Source organism: Cucurbita pepo, unplaced genomic scaffold, assembly GCF_002806865.2.
Source record: "Cucurbita pepo subsp. pepo cultivar mu-cu-16 unplaced genomic scaffold, ASM280686v2 Cp4.1_scaffold000722, whole genome shotgun sequence".
Taxonomy (NCBI): domain Eukaryota; kingdom Viridiplantae; phylum Streptophyta; class Magnoliopsida; order Cucurbitales; family Cucurbitaceae; genus Cucurbita; species Cucurbita pepo.
In genome coordinates, this window is record NW_019646938.1 from 2,903 (window position 1) to 15,465 (window position 12,563).

General features: G+C 35.0%; 4 protein-coding genes across 4 annotated transcripts; 1 reads left to right on the forward strand and 3 right to left on the reverse strand.

Moving 5' to 3' along the window:
* The first annotated feature begins 225 nt into the window (after window positions 1–225).
* On the forward strand, window positions 226–1,095 carry LOC111785768 (protein FANTASTIC FOUR 3-like). Its single transcript, XM_023666157.1, has one exon. It carries the CDS (start codon window positions 312–314, stop codon window positions 1,023–1,025), a length of 714 nt encoding a protein of 237 aa, XP_023521925.1. The 5' UTR covers window positions 226–311; the 3' UTR covers window positions 1,026–1,095.
* Window positions 1,096–5,604: 4,509 nt separating this feature from the next.
* On the reverse strand, window positions 5,605–8,129 carry LOC111785770 (uncharacterized GPI-anchored protein At5g19250-like). Its single transcript, XM_023666159.1, has 2 exons — window positions 7,893–8,129; window positions 5,605–6,236 (listed from the first exon to the last, which is right to left on the reverse strand). The coding sequence occupies exons 1-2, from the start codon at window positions 7,972–7,974 to the stop codon at window positions 5,734–5,736; spliced, it is 585 nt and encodes a 194-aa protein (XP_023521927.1). The 5' UTR covers window positions 7,975–8,129; the 3' UTR covers window positions 5,605–5,733.
* A 497-nt stretch (window positions 8,130–8,626) lies between these two features.
* LOC111785769 (peroxiredoxin-2F, mitochondrial-like) lies at window positions 8,627–11,295 on the reverse strand. Its single transcript, XM_023666158.1, has 5 exons — window positions 10,913–11,295; window positions 10,645–10,674; window positions 9,280–9,438; window positions 9,095–9,189; window positions 8,627–8,968 (listed from the first exon to the last, which is right to left on the reverse strand). The coding sequence occupies exons 1-5, from the start codon at window positions 11,126–11,128 to the stop codon at window positions 8,863–8,865; spliced, it is 606 nt and encodes a 201-aa protein (XP_023521926.1). The 5' UTR covers window positions 11,129–11,295; the 3' UTR covers window positions 8,627–8,862.
* A 277-nt stretch (window positions 11,296–11,572) lies between these two features.
* Window positions 11,573–12,345, reverse strand: LOC111785772. The gene is made up of 2 exons (XM_023666160.1): window positions 12,188–12,345; window positions 11,573–11,948 (listed from the first exon to the last, which is right to left on the reverse strand). Exons 1-2 carry the CDS (start codon window positions 12,287–12,289, stop codon window positions 11,718–11,720), a joined length of 333 nt encoding a protein of 110 aa, XP_023521928.1. The 5' UTR covers window positions 12,290–12,345; the 3' UTR covers window positions 11,573–11,717.
* Between the last annotated feature and the right edge of the window lie 218 nt (window positions 12,346–12,563).

The window sequence follows — 12,563 nt, forward strand, 5'->3', positions numbered from 1 at the left end:
TAGGTCGGATATTTTTCCATTGGGATAAACTCTCCATTATTTTATTCCATATTTTTGTTTTATAGTGTAAAAAATAAGGAAAACTAATTATTATTTATTTATTTTATTTTCCAAAAACAAAAATGTCACGAAATTCAAGTGGTGGCAAAAAGAAGCACCAAAAAACCCACCCCCCCTGTCTTCTCTTCCTCCTCTCTCACTTTTTGAAGCCCTACAAATTCCCCCCTTCCCCTTCACTCTTCCTCCACACCCTTCTCTCTCTAGTCCACCCTTTCTCTCTCCTCCCCTGTTTCAAACAGAGCTTCATTTTAATGGCGACCATGGTCTGCAGAGGCTTACAGTCATGTCTCGACCCTCATCTTTCCGACCAAAGAACCTTCATTTTCCCCCCTTTTGAGCTCCCTTTAAAACACCCTTCTATTTCCTTAATCGATTCCGATCAAACCCACATTCTAAATCCTTCTCCCCCCGCCGGAATTCCCAATTCCGGCGCCGGCGATGGCGGATGGTCTCTACTTCAATCGCTCGCCCCACCGGCGAGTAAACAAGAATCGGTCTATGTTCATCCCCTGACCAAACGCTTCAACCCGACCGGCTTGAGCGAGAAGAGCCTGAACCTCTGTACTGAAAATTTGGGCAATGAAACCGGCAGCGATATAATCGAGAACACTATTTTCTCGCCGGAGATTGACGGCGAGGATTTTCACCGGAAATGGGAAAAGAAACCCCATTTCAATTCGAATTTGCATTCGGGTTCTCATTGGCTTCCGCCGCCGTTGACGACCATTAGAGAAACAGAGTCGTTTAGGGTGACACCTCACCGGGAAGAGGGGAGGCTGATAATTGCGGCGGTGAAAAGTCCGTCGAGGGCGCCGTGTTTTCTGGCGGAGAGAAGCGGCGGGCGGCTGAGGCTCTGTTTTGCAAAAACAGAGGAAAGTGAAGAGGCTGACGGCGGCGATATGGAGGTCGGCGATGAAATGGAGACCGGAAACGACCATGGAAAACTAAACGTGGAGAAAATTTAATTGCTTTTATTGTCTTTTAATATCGACACAGTTATGTGAATAAAATATCTATTATCTTTTTAAATCATTTTTTTTTCAAAAAAAATTATAACGATTAATAATTATATTAAATTAATTTTTACGAATTTGCCCTCATAAAAAAAAAATTATCATCATCAATAAAAAAAACACTAATTTCTATGGGTTTTTTTTTTTAAATTAATTCAAAATAATAACAAGATTATTTCTTATTTATTTAATAATAATTATGTAAAATACTTTATATATAATTTATTATGATGTTTTTCTTTTTGTCTATTTTCAGAGAATGAGTAGATAATGAAAAGGAAATTTAGACGTATTTTTTTTCTACAAGTGGCAATATTATAATAACATATTTTTTGTTTCAAATTTTTCGATATAATAAATTAATATTTTATTTATTGATTTACGCTCGAATTTGCTACAATTTATATATTATATAGTTCGTGACTTTTTATTTGTATTTTTAAGTATGAAAAAGACGGTAAATTTATATTTTTGTTGTAAATGTAATTTTGTTTTTATTTAATTTAAAATAAGAAAATTATAATTTTCCACGTATTTATTTTTATAAAAAATAAAAATAAAAAGTCAACCTCACATAAGGTATTGACTATTGAGATGAAAGGAAATCTAATGTCAAATCAAAATTCATTCTTCTTTTGTAATTTTGAATATAAATACAAAAATTCAAACAGTACCTTAAAAAAACAAAATTTAATTACAATTTCCTCAAATATATGAAATAATAATAAATATATATTAAAAAAAAACTACTATAATAAATTAATTAAAATTATAATAATAAGTCAATATTAGACATATTTGATTACTCACCGGTCGTATTACTAAAATAAGCTCGGGGTGCATTCAAGGTTCCCATTTTTTGTGCCAAATTGGATCATTCGAGAATTCCGAGACTAAGCTGGAACTCTTATAAGGTGATTCGGATTACCTTGTTGATCGAATATCTCAAGGCAAGAATATTGGTTGAGATTCGAATCACTCCACAAGCAAGATCGATCGTGTCGAGCTTGAATGATTCTTGTTGATCAAATATCTAAAAGCAAGAACATTGTTTGAGATTCGAATCACTCCACAAGCAATATTGATCATGTCGAGCTTGAATGATTCTACATGCAATCTAAACTACGTAGAATTGCAAAGAAACTGCACAAATGCTTCTTTTACTATATTTTCCAAGTCTACTTACAAATACAACATACATACCTTTATATAGTCTCAAAATGAAACTGAAACTATTAAAAGCATTCCAACAGTTATAACATTCATACTTCAATGCCTATAATTAACCATTATGTAATTATAAATTAAAGTAAATAAAAAATCTTAAAATACATTAATGAAATTTATAACATGAACTTCATTCTGTGGCATGAATTGAAATATCTTTTGATAATTTAATCAATATTTTCTTTATATCTTCATTGAAGCATATTGTATGATTGATGTCTCTTGGTTCATATCATAAGGTCCGAAAGACGTTTTCTGGTCCACTTGAGTCGGGTGGTGCTTGTGTGTGTTGTACTTATACGAACTTTCTTGATTATTTTGCGAACCCAGGTTTTGTTTAACTCATTCAATAACCGTCATCTCTAATCTTACACAATTGTTTCAGGTTGGATAATACGTTTAATCAACCATGTTTCGACCAATAATTTAAAAATATATTTTTTATAAAGAAAAAATATCTTAAAGATAATGATTTTTTTTTTTTAATAATTAAAAAATAGGTAAATGGTAGAGAAAATTAGAAGGAAGGTTTAAATCGTGGAATTAGGGCATCCATTCATTCACATTTGTAAGAGATAGGGTGATGCATATCTGCCAGCCAACTCTTTTTTTTAATAATAATAAATAAATAAATAAATAACAAAAAAACAAATATTGGGTTTTAGAGAAAATTCCAAAAATTTATCGTTTTTTTAATATATTACTCGATACCCCTCATCCTTCTCGAGATCACTAAAGATACGACTGGAAGACTTTTTATTCTTTTTTGTAATTATTCATCGAGAACTTGTTGATAACAGAAGTAGCGGAATAAGCTGAAAAATTGATGTTTTTTTTTTTTTTTGCTTCTTCTTGTATTTATTCCCGACCGATATAGAGGAATAAACTGATTAAATGATGATCGTGACATCTTACAAATCTCTTGTACTGTATGTTATTTTCATATATTGATTATATGTCGAGATATGAGCGATGGTAGTACGATTTTTCTCGGGTATTTTGAATTATTGATTTTTTTTTTCAAGTTAACGAAGAATGAACACGTGGGTCGAGAAAGATAGAGGTCGGGACCCATAAAAGTATAGAGAAAATGTTGATGATGTGAAAGTGGAAGACAAAGTTGGTGATGTAATGGAAAAAAAAAAACCTTTAGGGGAAAAGGGATTGTTTTATTTTTTGAAATTTTGAAATTTATTATTTTTTTAAAAATCTTTTCAATTATTTGTTTCCATCCATACGCCAACCTCCACGTGTTATTTATTATATTATTTTTTTTTATAATGGCTGCCCATACTATTTGGATATTTTGCTCTCGAGAATAAAAACTAATGATTGAATCGAAATATAATATACTAATATGAATAAGTTAATTTGAACACGTTTTTCTTTTAGTTTAAGAATTGCAGGTGCAGAAGATCGAGTCGTTTGGGGACGGAATAGTAATAGCGAAAATCGCTAACCTAATAATGGATTTTGCCATTGACACGGTTGGAACATCATAAGGGGATGTTCGTTGTGATGGGTTTTTTTTATTTTTTTTTTCAGATATTAGACTCACGTGACTCTCACAAATGATTGATCATTGGGTATAAACTCTATTGAACAACCATCAGATCGTTAGAGTTAAGTAGTTCTGTTCCTCGAAGATAAGTAACAGGTTAAAACGGACAATATTTGCTAGTGGTGAGATTCGGTGGATTTAGACGGTTACACATCAAACTCGTAATAATTAAGTTTAAAATTCATGTGTTATTTTAATTGTAATAATAATAATAATAATAGAAAGAAACAATTATTTAAAACATTTTTAATAATTTTTTGAATTCTTAATTTTATGTTTAATAAATTTTTAACTTCTTTAAAAAATTAATTAATTAGTTAGATATAAAATTAAGTGATATATTAAAAATAAAATTGAAAGTGTAAAGTTGATAAATATGAAATTTTATGGATTAATTAAATATTTTAAAAAAAATTTAGGACCAAATAAACACAAATCTAGAAACTTAACGACTAAGCTTGCAATTAAAAATTAAAAAAAAAAACAAAAAAACAAGAAAACTGCATTTATTAATATAAAATAAATTAAAATTTTGTAGTTATAAAATATTACAATTATTGTTGTTTGCTTGTCCCAAATTGGAAATATATATATTTTGATGAATGGTGAATGTTGACATAAAATAGACCTTTCTAAAGCACAAAAAAGAAGGGTTTGAAAACTTTTAGAATTAAATAGCACCAATATATATATATATATATTATATGTTTTTTTTTTTCTAGCTTTAAAATTTAAAAACATTATCTTCATGGTACTAAAAAAAATTAGGGGAATTCGGGTCGGGTCGATACATTTAGGCGTAACTCAATTGTTTTGATTGTAAATTTTTGACAACTCAACCAACCCTCGTTAATAATAAACTTAACCCAACTCAACTTAACCCAACTCAATCAAATGTAATTTTTTTGAGTTAGTAATTGGTTTGGTTGTTTGAATAGTGACGTGTGAGACCAAAATTCAAAAGGTGGGTCGTGAGGATCTTGTTAAAGGGATTAGAGGGCCCTATAAACGGTCCATTTTACCGTCTAACACAAAACACAACAAGAATTTTTTAAATATTCGACTTTAGATTCAATTATAATTCCATGTCTAATCAAAATCATTCAACTTTGGATTCCAATGGACCATTCAAAGGGAAATTTTAAAGCATTGTTTTTTAGTTTTCTTCACAATGAAGTGAGAAAATGGGTGTGCCCTCACAGTCATACCAACCATAGTTAACTTTTCTATCATCCAATCCGACCCTCGTATAGGGCCCATGGACTAGAGGTCGGTCGAAGCTTAGCTCAAAAGTTGAAGTTTGATCAACTTGGTTTAGCTCACCCTTTCATTCATCGGATATAATGGATAATCTTTTAAGAGATTGAGCTAGCTCAGCTTGAAGTCAAAGTTTGATCGACTTGGCTTGACCCAACCTTCTCATTTATTTCATTCATTTTTTGAGATTGGACTATCCCATAGATGAACTCAATTGAAACATACTTGAATAGTCAAGTCCATCCCAAGCTCAAAGTTTGATCGGTTTGGCTCGACTCAACTTCTTTACTTATTTTGTTCATTAGATAGGATATGGATCACCCTTTTCGGAGACTGGGTGCAAGATGCGTCCAAGATGCGATAGAATATTTTCCATCGAATTTCTCAAATCACGGGATTGTGGTCAGCTATAGAGTCTCAACTAATCCGATCGAGTTCCCTAGAACATTTTGTCTCTCCTTAAAAGAAGTGTTAGAGATGAGGGGATCCCAAAGTTCTTTCTATTTTCATAAATGAGCAGAAAAATTAGTTCAAACGTATAAAATATAGAAAGAAAGATCAAATGATTTGAAGTATAGATCCAAGCAAGACAAGACAAGAAAATCCTCTCATGGTCTACAGCAATAAGACAAAAGACAGCATCAAGAACAGCAACTGAGAGAACATACCAATCTTAGAGACCAGAGTGGCTGTGTTTTTTGATGCTGGCACAAAACTTCCATCTGCTGTGCTCGTGGTAAGAACAACGACAACCCAGTCATCTTCGGTACCAATGCCGATTCCTGTGTACTTGGTATCGTTAAGTTTTCCCGAGTACTGAGATTTTGTAAAGTTAGTGAGAACAAGATCGGGAACACGGTTTGGAACACAAGCAGGCATTATGGTTCCATCCCTTGTGTTGGAGATATTCAAATTGCACTTGGCTAGCAGGTTTGGATAGTCATCGAACTGAGGTTCGGTTCCAGATATCGTGTTGGAACCTGTGGTGTTTGTACAAGGTTGATTCTTGAATTTGTCAGCAATTTTTTCAGCAAGGCACTCTGCATTGTCGTTCTCAACCAGCGCTGTCAAGTTCAACGATGCACGATAACTGTTGATGCCTCTATGAAGATCATCATCTGTAGAAATTTCATGGCATCAAAACATGTCCAAAGGAAAATTGAAAACTAAACTTATTGCAGTTAATGGAGTTCCAGAGAGAGCCACTCCGACAATTCTATGTAAGAAAGCAACCAAATCATGAACAATGCTTGTAAGGTCTCTGCAGTCGAGTAACCCAACAGGTAATTTTATGGGAACAAGCTGAACTCTTTACAGTTCTAAGCAAGGAGAAACATGAATAGACTACCAGCTTCCTTCAAGGGTGCACTAATAGAAAAAATTGAAAACTAAGGCTATGTGAGCCAATAAATACTACTTCCACCTATGGGTTTCTGTGCTTTGTTATCTACTTTTTACATATATTTTCAAAAATCAAGCAATAATTTGTTTTATTTTTTTAATTTGGGTTAGAATTCAAATGTTTTCTCAACAAAGAACAAACCTATTATAGATAAAGATGAGAAAACAAATAAAATTTTCAAAAACAAAAACTATGTAACAACCCAAGCCCACTGCTAGCAGATATTGTTCTCTTTGGGTATTCCTTTTCGAGCTTCCCTTCAAAATTTTTAAAACGCGTTCGCTAGAAAGAGGTTTCCACACCCTTATATAAAATGTTTCATTCCCCTCTCCAACGATGTGGGATCTCACAATACACCCCCCTTCGGGGCCAACATCGCACTCGTTCCTCTCTCCAATTGATGTGGAATCTCACAAACCACCCCCTTTGGGGCCCAACATTCTCACTGACACTCGTTCCTCTCTCCAATCAATGTGGGATCTCACAATCCACCCCCCTTCGAGGCCCAGCGTCCTCACTGGCACATCGCCCAGTTGATGGTAGCACCGCAACTTTAAAGACCATGACACATGCATAGGATAGTTGTGCTGGCTCTAAAGTGGGATGGGCAAGCTTGTTCAAGACAAAAGGGGATGGGCAAGCTTGGTGTCTCTAAAGCTAGAATTGGGACGGGCAAGCTTGTTCAAGACTAAAGGGGATGGGCCACGAGCATAATGCTAGGATACTAGGAGTAGCCCCATGTAAAAGAACCTGCTGTTCCAGGGATACACAATGAAGCAGGTTGTTTTGCCAACAATCCCAACCTAATGCTAAACTGGATAAATGAAAAGCTAACACAGATCAATAGCTTGGCACCATGGGATCCTTACTGATTTCGTATACAAGATTAACAATCCTAAAGAAGCCATCTAAACCCGAGGTGATCTCCAACAGAAAAGAAAACCTCTTCCATTACCATTTCAGCTCTTCAGCTCAAATTGTAAAGAGTTTGTTCTGTAATTTAGCTAATCAGTCTGTTTAGTTTATGGTGATTAGGTAATTCAATTGTTCAGATCTCCGATGAAGGCTTATATCTGTCAATCTCTCTACCATTAGGTCATAAGAAGAACAAATCTAAAAGATTACTTATCACATACGAATCATCTAATCCAAGAAGAAGTGAACAGAGAAAGAAAACTAATAAAACGACTGATGCCGAATTCAAAACACAACTTGACCAAACAAAATCCACCAAAGAACACTCAATCGCAGCATCTACAGAAGATTGCACGAACCCAGATCTCAAATGACAGTGCATGAAAAATCAAGATCTACATTCAAATAAACAATTAAAGAATGTATTAGAGAGAGCGAGAGAGAAAGAGAGCATTACCGTCGCATTTGACAGGGTGATTGAACAGGAGGATGCAAGCAAGAAGCAAAGGGAGAAGAAAACAGAGATGGGTGTTCGCCATTGTTGCAAGAAGAGGAAGAAAAGGGATCGAAATGGGTCCTGGGAAAGGCACAAGGAGCTGGTAATAAAGATTAAGATGGAAGTTTGTAGCTCTCAGTAAGTTGTTGGATGGGCCTTCTGGGTAGAGTGGATGGGAAGCTTCTTAAATGGCTACTGGGACCGACTGAAATCTACGCTCGCTGTACAGCGCCTGAACTCTAGATTGGTTTAAATTATATTATTTTATTTCTTTTGAGTTTTATTTTTTTCTATTCTTAAATGATGTTAACTTGAAATAAATAAATTATATTCTTTAAATGAATATTAAAATTTGTTGACAATATATTTTTCAATTTTCATAAAAGTAATATCATATATAGAACATTAAGTGCACTAAGATTTAAGTGCCGCCAAAAACTAAACGCAAAAAAAACTCCCGCATAACATATCTCAATACATTTTATAAGATTTTATTCGGTTAGGTTTTGTTTAAATCTATTCGGGTTCTCACAGATTTACCCAATGCTAATCTAACCCAACCCAACCCAACTCCTATAATTTGGGTTAGGTCGGTTCGGGTTGTTGAATTCATTATACGACCCTAATTACAGCTATCACTCCCGACCTCAGAATGGAGAATGGAGAATTAAAGGTGTCTGCCATTTGCAAATAGATAGAAAACTAAGGAAGGGAGAATTCTCATTTCCATATTCGCCAGTTTCTGAATCCAAGTCAAAAACATTTTATATACGAAGAACAATTACTGAAATCCAAGCGTCCAAGCTATCATCACCTGGGATTAACTTAAGAAAACCAACCAAAAAAAGAAAGCCTCTGGGATACATTACTCATGTACAGGCATGATCTTATTTGGAATCCAAGAGATTGTGCTGGTTCCATGAAACTGACTCTAAATTTGATCCAAAATGACCTCTGCCCCGGTAACCTTAAAGTCAGATGGAGCTTCCTCTATGTTAAGAGCCTTAACCGTCCCATCTACAACATAGGCTGACCATCTACAAAGAAGAAGAACATCAAAGAGTGTAGAATTGTCTACCTACTTGGACTCCATCTAAAACTAGAACAGCCCTACACAATCCAAACACTTTTGGCATGTCAAGAACAAGATTGATCGATCGTACCTTTGAGAACGAGGGCCGAGCAAAGCAACAGAAAGATCTTTATCCAGTTCCAGGCTCTTGTGAAAGCTCCCATCGAAGTCACCGTAAAATTGTATCTATATAGAAGCAAGAGGATAATGTCAGGATTGTATTATCATGAAAATTATGCAGCTTTCTATGTTAGAAGTCTGGACAAGGAAGCTTACAGCATCTTTCGCTTCAAGTTTCTCAGCCCAGCCATTGAGAGTATATGGGTCATTTACAGACACGCAAATAACAGAATCAATTCCCTTAGCCTTGAACTCATCCATTTTATTCTTGTAGCTAGGAACGTGCTGCTGGGAACAAACTCCTGTATATGCACCCTGGAAATTGGAAATGCAACTTTGAAATGTGCATCATAGTATAAACGAATTTAACACTGGAAAACACAGAGAAAGAGCAATTTTATATCTACTCCACATTCATCAACGATTGAATATTTATGACTTACAATGTACAAGCAAGCTTCAACAAAATGCCATGATTACCCACTTAAACAGGACAAAAACATTGAATAGTATGTTAAATGCTAAATGTTGTTTGATGATAAGTAGCAGCTTCTTTTCATTTTTTAATTTTCAAGATCGAAAGAAGAGGTTGTACTTGATTTTCTCAATTATTCACTCCTTGCCAAGGGAAGAAATAAAAGCAGTGTTGTTCTCGATCTTATATAATCTAATATCTATCACACCAAGTCCCATGGAGTTGATCTGTAATAGTCCAAGCCCACCGCTAGCAAATATTGTCCTTTTTGAACTTTCCCTTTTGAGCCTCCCATCAAGGTTTTAATACGTGTCTACTATGGAGAGGGTCTAGCCCTACTCTGGCCAGTGTCTCACACTGTCTAGTGACTAGCTCTGATATCACTCAAGGTTTTAATATGTGTCTACTATGGAGAGGGTCTAGCCCTACTCCGATCAGTGCCTCACACATCAAGTGACTGGCTTTGATACCATTTGTAACAACTCAAATCCACTACTAGCAGAGATATTAGTCCTATTTGGGCTTTCCCTTCCAGGTTTCCCCTCAAAGTTTTAAAACGCGTCTACTAGGGAGAGGTTTCCACAATCTTATAAGGATTGTTTCGTTTTCCACTCCAACCCCTGTGGGATCTCACATGATCAAACTGATAAAAACTAGTTTGGAATAAAGAACTCACCAGCTAACAATTCATTGAATCATAAGGTTTTATATATCAAATATTTATCAGCTACGAGTACAAAATAAAGTTCATATATTCTCAGTACAAATCTAACAATTTTTTTCACAATATCCAATCAATCCTTTAGAGGTCAGAAATGAATGATGAACCACAAAGCATGTTTCTGATCCCTAAAATAAATCTTCATTTTACCAATGGATGAAAGCATCGATCATGAAAGTGAGCATATAAAAGTTCTTGTCCCAATCAAAGAGGCACACCGCGTTGAAAAGGAGATGAAGACTTATACGTAGGCAACTAATTCGGACAGAATTCATCATTTACATAGCATGTATACAACTGTAAAATACTGAATAGATTGACTTACAGGAAGCCCAAAGATGACGACCTTCTTGCCCTGAAATACCACGACCAATGGATTAATAAGATAAAGACTGAATACACTCAAATTATCATTCCATATAAAGCGTCAAACATAAACATTAAGCTCAAATCTGACCTTGAAAGCCCTCAATTTCATAAACAATCAAACATTTTTGTTTTATCTAAAATGCACAACGATACTTCAAAAACTAACACAATTAACCTCAAAAGAAAATGCGAGTTAGAAATACACGAACAATCTAAGAACGGACCTTGAAAATGTCTTTAAGCGGAGTCGTTGAGAACTTGGAGGAGACACCTTCGTCCCAGCTCCGAGCCTTCTGGAGAGCAGCATCCGGTGCGGCGGATACGATATCAGTCCCGACCGCCACCGCCGCAAAGGCTCGTGATGAAGCTCGGATTCGCATAGATTCAACCAGCGAGCTCATTGCGGAGGCGTTGACACGCTTCAGAATTGCGGAAGCCATGGATAACCCTAGCTGATACAAGATCCTCGACTATCAAATTGAAGAATACCACTTGGTGGCCGTGAATTAGTTGATGATAGACAGATTTCGCCGGAAAATTGGAAGGAAATGGGCGATTAGGCACAGTGGCTTATGAAGAAGAAGCTCTCATCGAACTCTAAATTTACGCCTGGGCTTGAAGAACACGCGATTTTGGGTATGGGCTTTAATTGGTGGATCTTGACCTACATATTAGGCCCAAAACTAATTGGGCCATGTGGAAGCCCAAATAGATGCAGTGGGCTTGGGCTTAGGAGGTTATATCAATTTAAATGGTAATTTTTGCAAATTTATAATTAAATCAATTAAACTCCTAATTTTTTTACGAGTAAAGTTACTTTCTACTTCAAATAATTAACGATTTTATATATATATATATTTATTTATTTATAATATATTAAAACATAATAAAAATTCTGCATAACTTTATTTCATAAGGGACATAACCAGCATATCACTATCTCACATGAACTAATATAATAAATAATTAAATGTTAATACACAAATAAAACTTAGAAATATTTAGAAACGATAAAGAAAATGTCTAAGCTCAACTCTTTTTGGGCTTAAAATAATAGGTCGAGGACGGTTGAGAATTGAGCCTCTTATTTTCCGACTTGATTCTGTAGCCCACGACATTTCTATGCTTCCTCTTTGGTGATGGCAACCGTGTCGGGATGAAAACTCCAGTACCTTTGCTCTCCCTTACAAAGCCATTCTCGTAATCCACCATTAATGGCAATTGCCCAGGTCGGACTCGGTGTATTGTCCGACTCAAATCCTACAAAACGTTAATAATTAATATGTTTAATGACATGTTTAGTCCCTAAATTTTTTTAAGGTATTTGAGCTGTGTACTTTATATCCCGACTAAACACGGGAAATCGAGCCTATAGATACCATACCCACTTAACAATACTTCAAAGTAACAAGTCGATCAATTACCATATTAACCCTGAAAGCATTTTAAACATTAAACAAATATAAGACTGATTGTTCGTGAACGGAGATGAAACGAACCGTATGAACGCTCGGAAACTCGTCGTCGTCCATAATGAGAAGCGAAATCCGCCTCGTGAGCTCGGCAAACAACAAATCATCATCGTCGACTTCGGTTTCCATCTCGAATCCTCGAAAACAAAGCAAAAAGTGAAAAGGGAAGGAAGAAAAAGAGTGGTTGGTTTGCTTGATTTGAAGTTTGAAGTAAGGTTTAAATAGGTTGAAAGTGAAATTTAATATATTATATAATATATTATCCATTTGGAAAAGACAGAAGAAAAAGACATAATTTTAACTGCAAATTATCTAATCCAAAGCCCTATCTCTGCTTCCCAATTGGCTGGGAGAGATCCACATGTTCTTGAGGAGAATCCATTTTTTTTTTTTTTTTTTTAAT

Coding starts and splice junctions, on each gene's coding strand:
- LOC111785769 (XM_023666158.1), bottom strand. CDS start 11,128: ATGGCTTCCGCAATTCTGAAGCGTGTCAACGCCTCCGCAATGAGCTCG. Junction 10,675..10,912: donor CGCTTAAAGACATTTTCAAG/GTCCGTTCTTAG, acceptor GTGGTATTTCAG/GGCAAGAAGGTCGTCATCTT. Junction 9,190..9,279: donor AACTTGAAGCGAAAGATGCT/GTAAGCTTCCTT, acceptor GCTTCTATATAG/ATACAATTTTACGGTGACTT.
- LOC111785768 (XM_023666157.1), top strand. CDS start 312: ATGGCGACCATGGTCTGCAGAGGCTTACAGTCATGTCTCGACCCTCAT.
- LOC111785772 (XM_023666160.1), bottom strand. CDS start 12,289: ATGGAAACCGAAGTCGACGATGATGATTTGTTGTTTGCCGAGCTCACG. Junction 11,949..12,187: donor AGTTTCCGAGCGTTCATACG/GTTCGTTTCATC, acceptor AACGTTTTGTAG/GATTTGAGTCGGACAATACA.
- LOC111785770 (XM_023666159.1), bottom strand. CDS start 7,974: ATGGCGAACACCCATCTCTGTTTTCTTCTCCCTTTGCTTCTTGCTTGC. Junction 6,237..7,892: donor TCACCCTGTCAAATGCGACG/GTAATGCTCTCT, acceptor AAATTTCTACAG/ATGATGATCTTCATAGAGGC.